The sequence below is a fragment of the Larimichthys crocea genome, chromosome IX (assembly GCF_000972845.2).
Source record: "Larimichthys crocea isolate SSNF chromosome IX, L_crocea_2.0, whole genome shotgun sequence".
Taxonomy (NCBI): domain Eukaryota; kingdom Metazoa; phylum Chordata; class Actinopteri; family Sciaenidae; genus Larimichthys; species Larimichthys crocea.
In genome coordinates, this window is record NC_040019.1 from 13,608,615 (window position 1) to 13,620,831 (window position 12,217).

The following is a 12,217-nucleotide window of genomic DNA, read 5'->3' on the forward strand; positions in this document are numbered from 1 at the left end:
ATGGTTTTTATTAAAAGTAGTTTTATTTGTTCAGTTCCGGTTTGTTGTGACGTCATGTTAACGCGTCATAAAAACAGATTTGATTCACTTCCGGGTCGGTTCACACAGATCCGGTCCTCGGGGCGGAACCTTCGTGCTGGTTGTTTCCAGTCGGACTCAGTTGCTCGGCCCCGTCCATGTGTTTCTCTCGGTGAGTTCGGCTCGGTCTCCGGTTCGTTCGTTCGGTTGTTTTCGGGTTTCTCCGGTGAACTCCTCCGTTCTTACCGGACATGTCGGGTGGCGGGAGTTCTTTGTTCTCCGGGTTCCGTGTTCTGGGACTTTATTCCAACCACGTGCCCCACGCGCTCCGGTACCACAAGAAGCACCGGGAGTTCTACGTGGTGACGTCAGTCGGTAAATGTTTCCACACGTACAACGTAAGTCTGTGTGTCTGTGTGTGTGTGTGTGTGTGTGTGTGTGCGCGCGCGCGCGCGCGCGCGCAGTCAGCTGATCTCACTGAGCCCTCTCACCCAGCTCCGGTTCTGTGATGATGTCATGATGATGCGTTGTTGATGCGTTGATGTCATGATGATGCGTTGATGATGTCATGATGATGCGTTGCAGGTGAACAGGTTGGGGATCGTCGCCGTCAGTGAGTATTTTTAACCTGTTTTAAATTCACTCTGACGCCGCTGAGCGTTCTGATCTCTGATTGGCCCTGTGTTGTGATGTCATGTGGTGGTTGCCCAGGTAACAGCCTCCCAGATGACATCAGCTGTGTGGCAGCAGACAGGATGTTGGTGTTCGCCGCCACCGGACAACTCATCAGCGCCTTCGCCAGGAACAAAGAGGTTGTTACCGTGAAGCTGAACAGTGCTTTTACTTTGAAATGACTGAGTGTGACACAGTTTCCTGTCCGCACAGGTGGTGATGCGTTACCATGGACACAGACAGGAAGTGCGCCTGCTGCTTCCTCTGGGCGATCAGCTGATCTCTGCTGACAGCGGCGGTGATGTCATCGTGTGGGATGTCCAAGGAGGCGGTAAGGGGGCGGAGCTTCACTTGCTGTCACCTGTTTATTGCACCTGTCCTGTTACCCATAATGCCTTGCTGTCTCCCTCTTGTCAGACATTTACCTGCGTCTGCAGTTTGACCCCGCCTCCTTCGACGTGTCGGCCATGATGCACCCGAGCGCCTACCTGAACAAGGTGCTGCTGGGGAGCTCCCAGGGTGCACTGCAGCTCTGGAACATCAAGACCAGGTTAGCATGTTAGCATCCAGCTGATCAGCGATGTCGTCGCGTACTTCGCGATGTCTTCTGATCATCCGTCTTCTTCTTCTGCAGTAAGCTGTTGTTCACGTTTGGCGGCTGGGCGGCGAGCGTCACGGCGCTGCAGCAGGTCAGGAACTCTCTTCACGCCGACGTTGCCTCGTGTCACTTCCTGTTTTTAAAACACGATGTCACACTTAATTTCCCAGAGTCCCGCGGTGGATGTGGTCGGTGTTGGCACGGCGACAGGTCGGATCATCATTCACAACATCCGATTGGATGAGACACTGATGACATTCACACAGGACTGGGGACCAATCACATCCCTCGCCTTCAGGACAGGTACAGGTGGACCGATCACGACCTGCCGGTCCGGTCCGGTTCTGTGGCCTGCTAACGTCTCTCTTTCTGTCAGACGGTCCTCCCATCATGGCGTCCGGTAGTCCTCAGGGCCACATTGCATTCTGGGATCTAGAGCGGCGTCAGCTGGTCACTCAACAGAGACACGCCCACAGCACAGCCGTCGCCGCGGCAACCTTCCTGCACGGAGAGCCGCTATTGGTCACGAATGGAGCCGACAACGCCATCAAGGTAAAACATGAACTTCTCTTGGTACAGGAACAGGAAGTGATGTTTGTTTTTAATTGACTTTTTTTTTTTTTCCCCAGGTGTGGATATTTGACCAGGAAGGGGGCGGAGCCAGACTGCTGCGGAGCCGGCAGGGTCACAGTGCTCCTCCCACCACCATCCATCACCACGGCAACGATGGTAAAAACATCCTGAGTGCAGGTAAACAACGCAATCGACGACGCTTAAAGACAATAAATGTATTTAAATAAGTTATTTAAATATTTAATGATCGTTTCATTTTGTTTATTGAACTTTACATTTAATTAATTTAACTGTTTTTATTAATGAATACTTTCAGCCCTGTTTGTTATATTTCTTTTGTTTTTATTGAGGTTGATTTAAATCACATGTATAATGTTCTTTAATGTTATGTTATTTTAATGTTCTTTAATGTTATTATAATGTTATTTTAATGTTATATTTGTGTTGCCTTCGTGTCACGTTGTGCTCGCTCCGCCCCCTGCAGGTCAGGACGGGACACTGCAGTCTTTCTCCACCGTCCACGAGCGCTTCAACAAGAACCTTGGACACGGTCAGTTCAGACTCTCTGATTGGTCAGAGTCTGATTTGGTCTATATAGTAACAACCAATCAGAGGCTCCAGTCCAACAGTTCTAACCTGATTGGTCACATGGTGTGTGTGTGTGTGTGTGTGTGTATTTGTGTACGTGTTCAGGCTCCATCAACAAGAAGAAAGAGAAGAAGAAGAAGAAGGGTCTGACCTATCAGGAGCTGCGTCTTCCCGCCATCACGGCGTTCTCCTCAGGTGGGCGTAGCTCCAACACAAACAAACATGGCAGACAGTCAGGGTGGCGGTCAGCTGATGGCGTCTTTGTTTGACAGCTGCTGCTCGCCAGTCGGACTGGGACGGTATCGTAGCGTGTCATCGTGGTCGCCTAGCAACCACCACGTGGAACTACCAGCGGTGCACCATGGGAGCTCACCATCTGCGGCCCCCGGCCTCTCGTAGTGACAACATCGCTACGGTAACGCCTCTGTTACACCTGTGTTTCTCTAAACTCCGCCCCCCTCTCTCTCTCTGAGAGTCATGTGACTTCCTGTTTCCTCTCCTCAGGCTGTTGACATCACTTCCTGTGGCAACTTTGCTGTGATTGGTTCGTCCTGTGGCCGCGTGGACGTCTACAACCTGCAGTCCGGCCTGCACCGTGGTTGCTATGGTGACAGTGAAAAAGGTGTGTTCACCTGCTCTTGGCTGTGATTGGTCCATTCTGTCTGTGTCTGTCATTAACCCCGCCCCCTCTGTTACAGCTCACAGCGGGGCGCTCCGAGGCGTTGCCACCGACGCCCTGAATCAGCTGACACTCACCACAGCCTCTGATTGGCTGCTCAAGTTCTGGCACTTCAAAACCAGGAAACAGGAAGAACAGCTGAAGCTAAACAGTGCGCCGGCTAGCATGAAGCTACACAGAGACAGGTAGCTAACGGTTAGCACGAAGCTAACGTTAGCACGAAGCTAACGGAGACTAACCATGTTGTTCTGTGTACTTTACGTTAGCGGGATGTTAGCATTAGCACTGGATGACTTCACGCTGCTGGTGGTCGACATAGAAACCAGACGGGTCGTCAGGAAGTTTGCCGGTCACCACGGCAACATCAATGACATGGTGGGTCAAAGCTAACAAGCTAACGCAGCTTCACTCTAAACTAGCATGCTAACAGCTGTGTTCGTCCTCAGACGTTCAGTCCTGATGGACGCTGGCTGGTTACCGCGGCGATGGACTGCACCATCCGCACCTGGGATCTCCCTTCTGGATGGTACGACCCAAACTTCCTGTGCCTGCAGGATTTTATTTTGAAACTGTTCACACTTCCTGTGCCTGCAGGATTTTATTTTGAAACTGTTCACTCTTCCTCTTCTTCCTCAGTCTTGTCGACTGTTTCCTGGTTTCCATGGCGGCAGTGGGCGTGTCCTTGTCGCCAACCGGAGACTTCCTGGCAACGGCTCACGTGGACAGTCTGGGCGTTTACCTCTGGTCTGAACCAATCACAATGCAGCGATGAGTTACATCAGCCAATCAGCTTCGGTCTGACAGTGCGCTCTTCTCCCATAGGACCAATAAGAGTCTGTGCGGACCCGTGGGGCTCCACCCCCTCCCAGCTGACTACCAACCCACCGTCGAGACGCTGCCGGGAGCCACAGCGGAGGAGTCAGAACAGGAAGTGACCTCAGAGGAGGTGGATGATGTGTACAAGTCAGCTGATCAGTTGGGGGCGGAGCTTGTGACTCTGTCTCAGCTGCCAGAGTCTCGATGGAAGAGCCTGCTGCACCTGGAGGCCATCAAGGTGAGTCAGAGGGGGCGTGGCCTGTCAGTGGCAGCAGTGATCTGATTGGCTGTTTGTAGAGGATGGAGGGGGTGTGGCCTGTCAGTGACTTCTCTGATCTGATTGGCTGTTTGTAGAGGAGGAATAAACCTGTGGCGCCCCCTGCTGCTCCGGCGGCGGCGCCCTTCTTCCTGCCAACGGTTCCTGGTCTCATGCCTCGATTCACGTTGCCCGTGGCAACCAAACAGGAAACACAGGTACAGCTTCAACTTGTCTGTTGCATCACTTCCTGCACATCTGTGTTGATGATGTCACTGATGATGTCACTGTGGTTGCAGTCAAAGTTGCTGCGTTGGGGTTCGTTGTGTCAGAGGTCAGAGTTCAGCGTCGAGCTGGAGTCAGCGCTGAGCGAACAGAACTGTGAGTGTCAATAAAGTTCTAATGATTCAAATCAATTTAAATATTCATCAGCTCGTTAACTCTCTCTCTCCATGCCTGTAGTCGATCGCCCGCTACGTCTCCTGAAGGATTGTGGGCCGGCGGCGCTCTCCATCGAGCTCGCCAGCCTGACACCAGAAGGGGGCGGAGCCAACAGCCTCCTGTTCGCCTTCATCCACATGATTGACAGCATGTTATCCAGTGGGCGGGACTTTGATCTTGCTCACGCCTACCTGGCTCTTTTCCTGAAGGTCAGCCAATCAGAGCGCAGCAGTGTCTTCAAGTCTTTTATTGTGAAAGTCTCTGCTCAGTTTCCTGTTTTTGTTTTTCAGCTCCACCTCCGCTCACTGTCGCAGGATGCAGTTGCCATGGCAGCACTGTGCCACCTCTCCTCACGGCTGGAGATGGGGTGGGCGGAGCTAAGGGCTTCATTCGACCAATCACTGTGTCTGCTGTCGTACACCAAGAGTGCACTGCTGTGACCTGCACACACACACCTGCACACACACACACACACACACACACCCACACACACACACCTGCACACACACACACACACACTGGGTTTTGTATTAAAGCTTATTAACATTGAATCGACTGTGTGCGTGTCATCATTGTGATCTGACCAATCGCAGAGCAGAGTGATGTCACTGTACTGAGGGTGAATTTATATACAACTCACCTGTTCAGGTGATATTAGGACAAAGTTATTAAACTACTGAAAAATAAATAAATGAAACCAGCTGTTTTTAGTAAACAAAGGATGAAACGATGCTATTACAGAGTTTATTATATTCATTATTTAAACTGTGAAGCTCTCCGGCCACATTATTTTTATTTTTATGAATTTATTCTTCAGGACCAAAACTTAAATTTCAGTTTGAAACTTTTGGCTCTGATTTGACTCCACAGACGTCAGTCATGCTCTCTCAGCTGACCTGAGGCGGGCTGAGTAACCGCAGTACAGTTGTCATGAACGGAGAAATTACCAGGCTGTGAACATGTCAGCCCGTTTGATGTTGTTTATGTTTCTGCACCACAAACTAAATTTAGAAACCAGAATCAGAATCAGTTCTGAAGCGATTAGCAGTGTTTGTATAATTTATATCTGAGGAGAAGTCACCTGGTGTCACAGACCCGCCCACTCAGGTATGAACAAGGTAAGACCACTGCTGAGTTATAATTGAACAATATTACATACAGGGTGACCTTTAACGTTATTGTTGGCATGACAGCGATGTGGTCAGTTCAGTTAGTGTCACCCTCGAGTGTAATATTGTGATTTATACAACAATAACCAACATTTGTCTTCGCTGCACCAGAGGACTTTATTATAATACTGTCCTCATCAGGGACACCTTCTGTGCAGAGAGAAGTGTTTTGTGAAAATTACTAATTGTTCAAAGACAAAGCTGAGTTTTTATTAAAACAAGCTCACAGGAGGTGACATAAAATATAAAATCATTAGACATTCGTGTTTTGTTCTCAAAATAAACATTTCTTTGGAGATACAGAGTCTGACCAGCACCTGAAAAACAGTCAGTCAGTCATAACAGTAATGGAACCGGCTCGGGCTCACAATTATGTCACAAGAACAGACGAGAAGAACAGACGAGAAGAACAGACGTGAAGAACAGACGAGAAGAACAGATGTGAAGAACAAACATGAAGAACAGACGAGAAGAACAGACGAGAAGAACAGACGTGAAGAACAGACGTGAAGAACAGACGAGAAGAACAGACGAGAAGAACAGACGTGAAGAACAGACGAGAAGAACAGACGTGAAGAACAGACGAGAAGAACAGATGTGAAGAACAAACATGAAGAACAGACGAGAAGAACAGACGAGAAGAACAAACATGAAGAACAAACATGAAGAAGTGACGAAACAAGAAAGTCACTTTGGGGGAGAACAGACGAGAAGAACAGACGAGAAGACCAGCCGTAGAAGACGAACAGACGGACGAAAGACCGAAGAACACATGAAGAACAGACGAGAGAGAACACAGACGAGAAGAACAGACGTGAAGAAACAAACATGAAGAACAGAAGACCATGAAGAACAGACGAGAAGACCAGACGTGAAAGAACAGACGAGAGAAGAACAGAGTGAAGAACAAACATGAAGAACAGACGAGAAGAACAGACGTGAAGAACAGACGAGAAGAACAGATGTGAAGAACAGACGAGAAGAACAGACGTGGAAGAAACAAACATGAAGAACAGAACGTGAAGAACAGAACACATGAAGAAACACGACGAGAAGAACAGACGTGACCCGCCTCACCGTGGCAGAGAGTATTTGGCCAACCAGAGCCGAGCGTCCTTCAGGGAGGCGGAGCCTTCATGGTACCATGTCTGCTGGCACTGTGATTGGTCAGAAAGGAAACATGTGACTGATAGAAATCACCGTGTGTATGTGTGTATGTGTGTATGTGTGTTTGTGTGTACGTGTGTTTGTGTATGTGTGCACACGTGTGTGTGTGTGTGTACCTCGTCATGTGATCTTTTGGCTCTACTCTCACTCTCTCGATTTTCTTCAGGCCATCAGGCCCAAACGGACAGACAGAACGCTCCCTCCGTCTGTCAACAGGACACCAACAGCGTTCAACAGACACCAAAACAGTACGGTCAACGACACAACAGACGTCAGCAGACACCAACAAGACACCAACAGACGTCAGCAGACACACAGACACCAAACAGACACCCAACAGACGTCCACAGACACAAGACGTCAGCAGACCCAAACAGACGTCAACCGACGTAGCAGACGTCAGCAGACACCACAACAGAGTCAACAGACACCAAACAGACGTCAGCAGTACACCAACAGACGTCAGCCGACCCCAACAGACGTCAACAGACACCAAAGACGTCAGCCGGACACCAAAGACGTCAGCAGACACCAACAGACGTCAACAGACACCAACAGACGTCAGCAGACACCCACCCGACGTTCAGCCGACACCAAACAGGGACGTCAGCAGCCACCAACAGACGTTCAGCAGACCGTCAGCCGACACAACAGGACGTCAGCAGACACCCAACAGACGTCAGCAGACACCAACAGACGTCAGCAGACGTCAGCAGACACCAACAGACGTCAGCAGACACCAACAGACGTCAACAGACGTCAGCAGACGTCAGCAGACACCAACAGACGTCAACAGACACCAACAGACGTCAACAGACACCAACAGACGTCAGCAGGACACCAAGACGTTCAAAGAACACCCAACAGACACCAACCAGACACCAAACAGGACCGTCAGCAGACACCAACAGACGTCAGCAGACACAACAGGACACAACCAGACACCCAACAGACACCAACAAACGTCAACAAACGTCAACAGACACCAACAGACGTCAACAGACACCAACAGACGTCAGCAGACGTCAACAGACACCAAACAGACGTCAACAGAACCAACGCCGTCAAACAGACACCCAAAACGCGTCAACGGACACCAACAGCCCACCAACAGAAAAACCCAACAGACGTCAGCAGACACCAACAGAGTCAGCAGGACCACCAACAGGACACCAACAGGACACCAACAAACGTCAACAAACGTACCAGACACCAACAGACGTCAACAGACGTCGCAGACGTTAGCAGGACACCAACAGACCACCAACAGACGTCACAGGACACCAACAGGGACACCAACAGGACACCAAAAAGACGTCAACAGACACCAACAGACACCAAACGACGTCAGCCAGACACCAAAACAGACGTCAAACAGACACCAAACAGACGTCAACAGACGTCAACCGGACACAACAGACACCAACAGACGTCAGCAGACCACCAACAGAGTCAAACAGCACCAAACCAGACTTCACCAGACACCAACCGACGTCAACAGAACGTCAAACAGACACCAACAGACACCAACAGACGTTCAACAGACACCAACAGACGTCAGCAGACCCCAACAGACACCAACAGACACAACAGGACCAACAGACACCCAACAGACGTCAACAGGGACACCACACAGACACCAACAGACACAACAAACGTCAGCATACAGAACCAACAAGACGTCAGCAAGACACCAACAGACATCCAAACAGACGTCAACAGACACCAACCGGACACCAACAAACGTTCAACCAACGTCAACAGACACCAACAGACGTCAACAACTTCAACAGGACACCAACAGACGTCAAACAGACACCAAACAGACGTCACAGACGTCAGCAGACACCAAAACAGACGTCAACAGACACCAACAGACGTCAACAGACACCACCAGACGTTCAACAGACCCCAACAGACACCAACAGACACCCAACAGACGTTCAGCAGAACCAACCGAGTCAGAGACACCAACACCACGTCAACAAACGTCAACCGACCCCAACAGAACGTCAACCGCGTCAGCAGGGCCGTCGCGGCACCAACAGACACCAACCAGACGTCAGCAGACCACAAACAGACACCAACAGAGTCAGCCGGACACCCACAGCACCCAACAGACGTCCGCAGGAAGGAAGACACCAACAGACGTCAACAGCCGTCAGCAGACACAACAGACACCAACAGAGTCAGCAGACACCAACAGACACCAACAACGTCAACACAAACGTCAACAGACCCAACCGACGTCCAACAACGTCAGCAGGACGTCAGAGGGACACCAACAGACTGGTCCAAACAGACACCAAACCGACGTCACAGACGTCAGCAGGACACCCAAACAGACACCAACCGAGTCAGCAGACGCCAACAGACCACCAACAGGACGTCAGCAGCCACCAACGGACTGCCAAAGGACGTCGCAGACCACCAACAGACACCAGCTGGTCAGTGAACACGTTATGCTAACATGTCACATGTCTGACTGGTTTCCATGACAACGCATCTGTTTTCACTGAATATTGTGAGACGATTTTCGTCCAATGAGATTCAGGCTTTCTGAACGTTTGTTTACGCACCGCTCTCGGCGGTCAGCTGGTCCCTCTCCAAACAACGTGATTGGCTCTCCCAGAGCTCGGAGGCCAGCCTTCACCTCGGCATCGTCCGTGGACACGGTGATCTGTCGCGCTCGCCGGCGCCGCTCGAACGCTGCAAGAGCTTCCTGCTGCCGCTCGCTGACCCGCTCCTCCATCTCCAGAGTCTCTCCTGCACAGCATCATGGGAAATGGAGTCTCTGTCCTCTCTCTCACACACATCACACACACACCTGTGTGTAGTTTACAACGTGAGACACACCTGAGGAGATGTTGATGTTTCCCGCCTCGATCCCTGCTTTTACCCCATCACTTCCTGTTGCAGAGCTCCTCGTCGCGTCCAAACTGAGGCGCTCACGCTCTTTCTCCTCCAGGCTGCCGTAGAAAACTCGACTCTTCTTCTTCACGGCCGGAGCCACATCCTCGTCGTCAGACATGAGGCAACTGTGCGGGGAGCCCACAGAGGCTGCTGGGAAATCTACGGGAAGAGACACACGCAACAAACAAAGAAAAACAAACACAAACACAACAACAACAAAAACAACAAACAAACACAAACAACACAAAACAACAAACAAAAACAAACACAACAACCAAACAAAACAACAAACAACCAAAAAACAACACAAACAAAAAAAACAAACAAACAACAAACAAACAAAAACACAAAACAAAAACAAACAAACAACACAAACAAACAAACAAAAACAAACAAACACACACAAACAAAAACAAACAAACAAACAAACAAAAACAAACACACACAAACAACCAAAAACAAACAAACAAACACAAACAACCGTCAGAGTTAGTCGTCACACATGAGTATTAATATAATATTCATCACATAAACAAACATCAGATTTTTGGTCAAACTGAAACTTGTTCGTGGTGTCTCGGTTCTGTCAGAACAAAGTGGATCAGTCTGAAGCAGAGGTTCGGTTCTGGCAGAACAAAGTGGATCAGTCTGAAGCAGAGGTTCGGTTCTGTCAGAACAAAGTGGATCAGTCTGAAGCAGAGGTTCGGTTCTGGCAGCTTCCGGCGGAGTTCGGAGACAAAGAGCGGCTAATGTTAGCATTAGCATTAGCACAGGCGTCATGTTTGATTGACAGCTGTGACCACGTGTTTCCGAACACGCCGAAACGTTAGTTTGACGTTCTTTAAGGGTTAGTTTAACGTTCTTTAAGGGTTAGTTTAACGTTCTTTAAGGGTTAGTTTAACGTTCTTTAAAGGTTTACCGTCAGACTTACAGCGAGGACACGAAGCGTCTCCGAGCGGCGTCACCCGGACGTAAACACGTCAGCAGCTTCCGGGTCAGAGGTTCTTCTTCCGGTGAACAGCGCGGCAGCAAACAAACGCAGCAGGAGAAATACCCGCGAAAACACCGCAGCACACCTGTTCAGGTGAGTTTATGGGCGCGTGCTGGAACTGCTGAAGGCGCCGTCTGAAGTGGCGGGGAGCACGTTGGTCTGCTTCCGGTCAGAGTTCCGGTGTGACCATGAATGGACGTTAGCCTGTTAGCTTAGCCTGTAGCTTAGCTCCGGAATTCCCAGAATCCCCGGCGATCCTGCTGACGTCTGTGGTTGTCATGGTTACGGCAGCTGTTGGAAACATGGCTACTCAGCAGCCGTAACCATGACAACCACATTTACAGCCTGGTACAAAAAACTACTGAGGGTGAATTTAAATACAACTCACCTGTTCAGGTGATACTTCAAGGATTCCTGGTTCTGTTCTGGTTCTGGTTTTAAGAACTGGTTTATGACCTTTATATCACCGGTGTACAGTTACCATGGCAACCAGCTAACAACCGTATGCTAATAAGCATGACACACTGTGAAGCTGATAACCAATCAGACGCTGTGAAGCTGATAACCAATCAGACGCTGTGAAGCTGATAACCAATCAGACGCTGTGTTTTCAGGAAGATGCTGAGGAGGAAGCCGACCCGCCTGGAGCTGAAGATCGACGACACAGAGGAGTTCGAGAGCGTCAAGAAGGAGCTGGAGGTGTGAACAGCAGGCAGGCAGACAGGCAGGCAGAGAGACAGGCTGGCAGAGAGACAGACAGACAGACAGAGAGACAGGCAGGCAGGCAGAGAGACAGGCAGACAGACAGAGAGACAGGCAGGCAGAGAGACAGACAGGCAGGCAGAGAGACAGGCAGGCAGACAGAGAGACAGGCAGACAGACAGACAGGCAGGCAGGCAGAGAGACAGGCAGGCAGATAGGCAGGCAGGCAGAGAGACAGACAGGCAGACAGACAGGCAGGCAGGCAGGCATCGTTATTCATCCCCGAAGGGAGATTCGGTGATGCCATCAGTCAGGATCAGTGTCTTTGATCAGGATCAATGCTTTTAGTTGATTAGTTGATTAATTTGTTTGTTTTTTAGGCCAGAAAGCGTCAGCGAGAGGAGGCGGAGTCAGGAGGAGGTGTGGGCGGGGCTTCTGTCATTAGTGTTGACATCATCGGGGGCGGAGCCTCTGGCTCAGCTTCTTCCTCCACAGCATCAAGGGCGGAGCTTATCAACGAGCGAATCGGCTACAAGCCCCACCCCAAACCAGCGACACTGCCGACCTTATTTGGAAGTTTACAGTTTTAAAAAAAATCAATAAAATGTTTCAACATAAAAAGTTTGTTTGTTTG

The 12,217-nt window shown here is 50.0% G+C and overlaps 3 protein-coding genes and 1 long non-coding RNA gene across 6 annotated transcripts; 2 read left to right on the forward strand and 2 right to left on the reverse strand.

Moving 5' to 3' along the window:
• Positions 1–34: 34 nt before the first annotated feature.
• Positions 35–5,192, forward strand: wdr36 (WD repeat domain 36). Its single transcript, XM_010753584.3, has 22 exons — positions 35–416; positions 604–631; positions 730–830; positions 904–1,021; positions 1,108–1,240; positions 1,325–1,379; positions 1,459–1,591; positions 1,665–1,840; positions 1,918–2,038; positions 2,346–2,411; positions 2,555–2,644; positions 2,722–2,864; positions 2,954–3,071; positions 3,148–3,313; positions 3,395–3,503; positions 3,575–3,654; positions 3,765–3,872; positions 3,951–4,182; positions 4,299–4,418; positions 4,500–4,581; positions 4,663–4,850; positions 4,932–5,192. The coding sequence occupies exons 1-22, from the start codon at positions 270–272 to the stop codon at positions 5,079–5,081; spliced, it is 2,664 nt and encodes an 887-aa protein (XP_010751886.2). The 5' UTR covers positions 35–269; the 3' UTR covers positions 5,082–5,192.
• Positions 5,193–5,306: 114 nt separating this feature from the next.
• Positions 5,307–7,136, reverse strand: LOC113746449 (uncharacterized). Its single transcript, XR_003462883.1, has 3 exons — positions 7,094–7,136; positions 6,888–6,967; positions 5,307–6,127 (listed from the first exon to the last, which is right to left on the reverse strand). It is a non-coding gene; the product is annotated as an uncharacterized LOC113746449 (long non-coding RNA).
• Positions 7,137–9,408: 2,272 nt separating this feature from the next.
• cdc26 (cell division cycle 26 homolog) lies at positions 9,409–12,204 on the forward strand. 3 transcript variants are annotated; one of them, XM_027282177.1, is made up of 3 exons: positions 9,409–9,424; positions 11,496–11,580; positions 11,964–12,204. In XM_027282177.1, the coding sequence occupies exons 2-3, from the start codon at positions 11,500–11,502 to the stop codon at positions 12,171–12,173; spliced, it is 291 nt and encodes a 96-aa protein (XP_027137978.1). In that variant the 5' UTR covers positions 9,409–9,424; positions 11,496–11,499; the 3' UTR covers positions 12,174–12,204. The 3 variants fall into 3 exon arrangements, with proteins under 3 accessions (XP_027137978.1, XP_010751887.1, XP_027137977.1); XM_010753585.3 differs by lacking the exon at positions 9,409–9,424 and adding an exon at positions 10,868–10,974; XM_027282176.1 differs by lacking the exon at positions 9,409–9,424 and adding an exon at positions 11,164–11,277.
• prpf4 (pre-mRNA splicing tri-snRNP complex factor PRPF4) lies at positions 9,475–10,937 on the reverse strand. The gene is made up of 3 exons (XM_027282175.1): positions 10,822–10,937; positions 9,834–10,049; positions 9,475–9,743 (listed from the first exon to the last, which is right to left on the reverse strand). The coding sequence occupies exons 2-3, from the start codon at positions 10,006–10,008 to the stop codon at positions 9,490–9,492; spliced, it is 429 nt and encodes a 142-aa protein (XP_027137976.1). The 5' UTR covers positions 10,009–10,049; positions 10,822–10,937; the 3' UTR covers positions 9,475–9,489.
• Positions 12,205–12,217: the final 13 nt, after the last annotated feature.

Excerpts from the sequence above, each read along its gene's own strand:
- wdr36 (XM_010753584.3), top strand. The coding sequence starts at position 270 with ATGTCGGGTGGCGGGAGTTCTTTGTTCTCCGGGTTCCGTGTTCTGGGA. Across the intron at positions 3,655-3,764 it reads TGGGATCTCCCTTCTGGATG|TCTTGTCGACTGTTTCCTGG; the intron begins GTACGACCCAAA and ends CTTCTTCCTCAG. Across the intron at positions 4,183-4,298 it reads TGCACCTGGAGGCCATCAAG|AGGAGGAATAAACCTGTGGC; the intron begins GTGAGTCAGAGG and ends GGCTGTTTGTAG.
- prpf4 (XM_027282175.1), bottom strand. The coding sequence starts at position 10,008 with ATGTCTGACGACGAGGATGTGGCTCCGGCCGTGAAGAAGAAGAGTCGA. Across the intron at positions 9,744-9,833 it reads AAACATCAACATCTCCTCAG|GAGAGACTCTGGAGATGGAG; the intron begins GTGTGTCTCACG and ends GATGCTGTGCAG.
- cdc26 (XM_027282176.1), top strand. The coding sequence starts at position 11,207 with ATGACAACCACATTTACAGCCTGGTACAAAAAACTACTGAGGGTGAAT. Across the intron at positions 11,278-11,495 it reads AATACAACTCACCTGTTCAG|GAAGATGCTGAGGAGGAAGC; the intron begins GTGATACTTCAA and ends CTGTGTTTTCAG. Across the intron at positions 11,581-11,963 it reads GCGTCAAGAAGGAGCTGGAG|GCCAGAAAGCGTCAGCGAGA; the intron begins GTGTGAACAGCA and ends TTTGTTTTTTAG.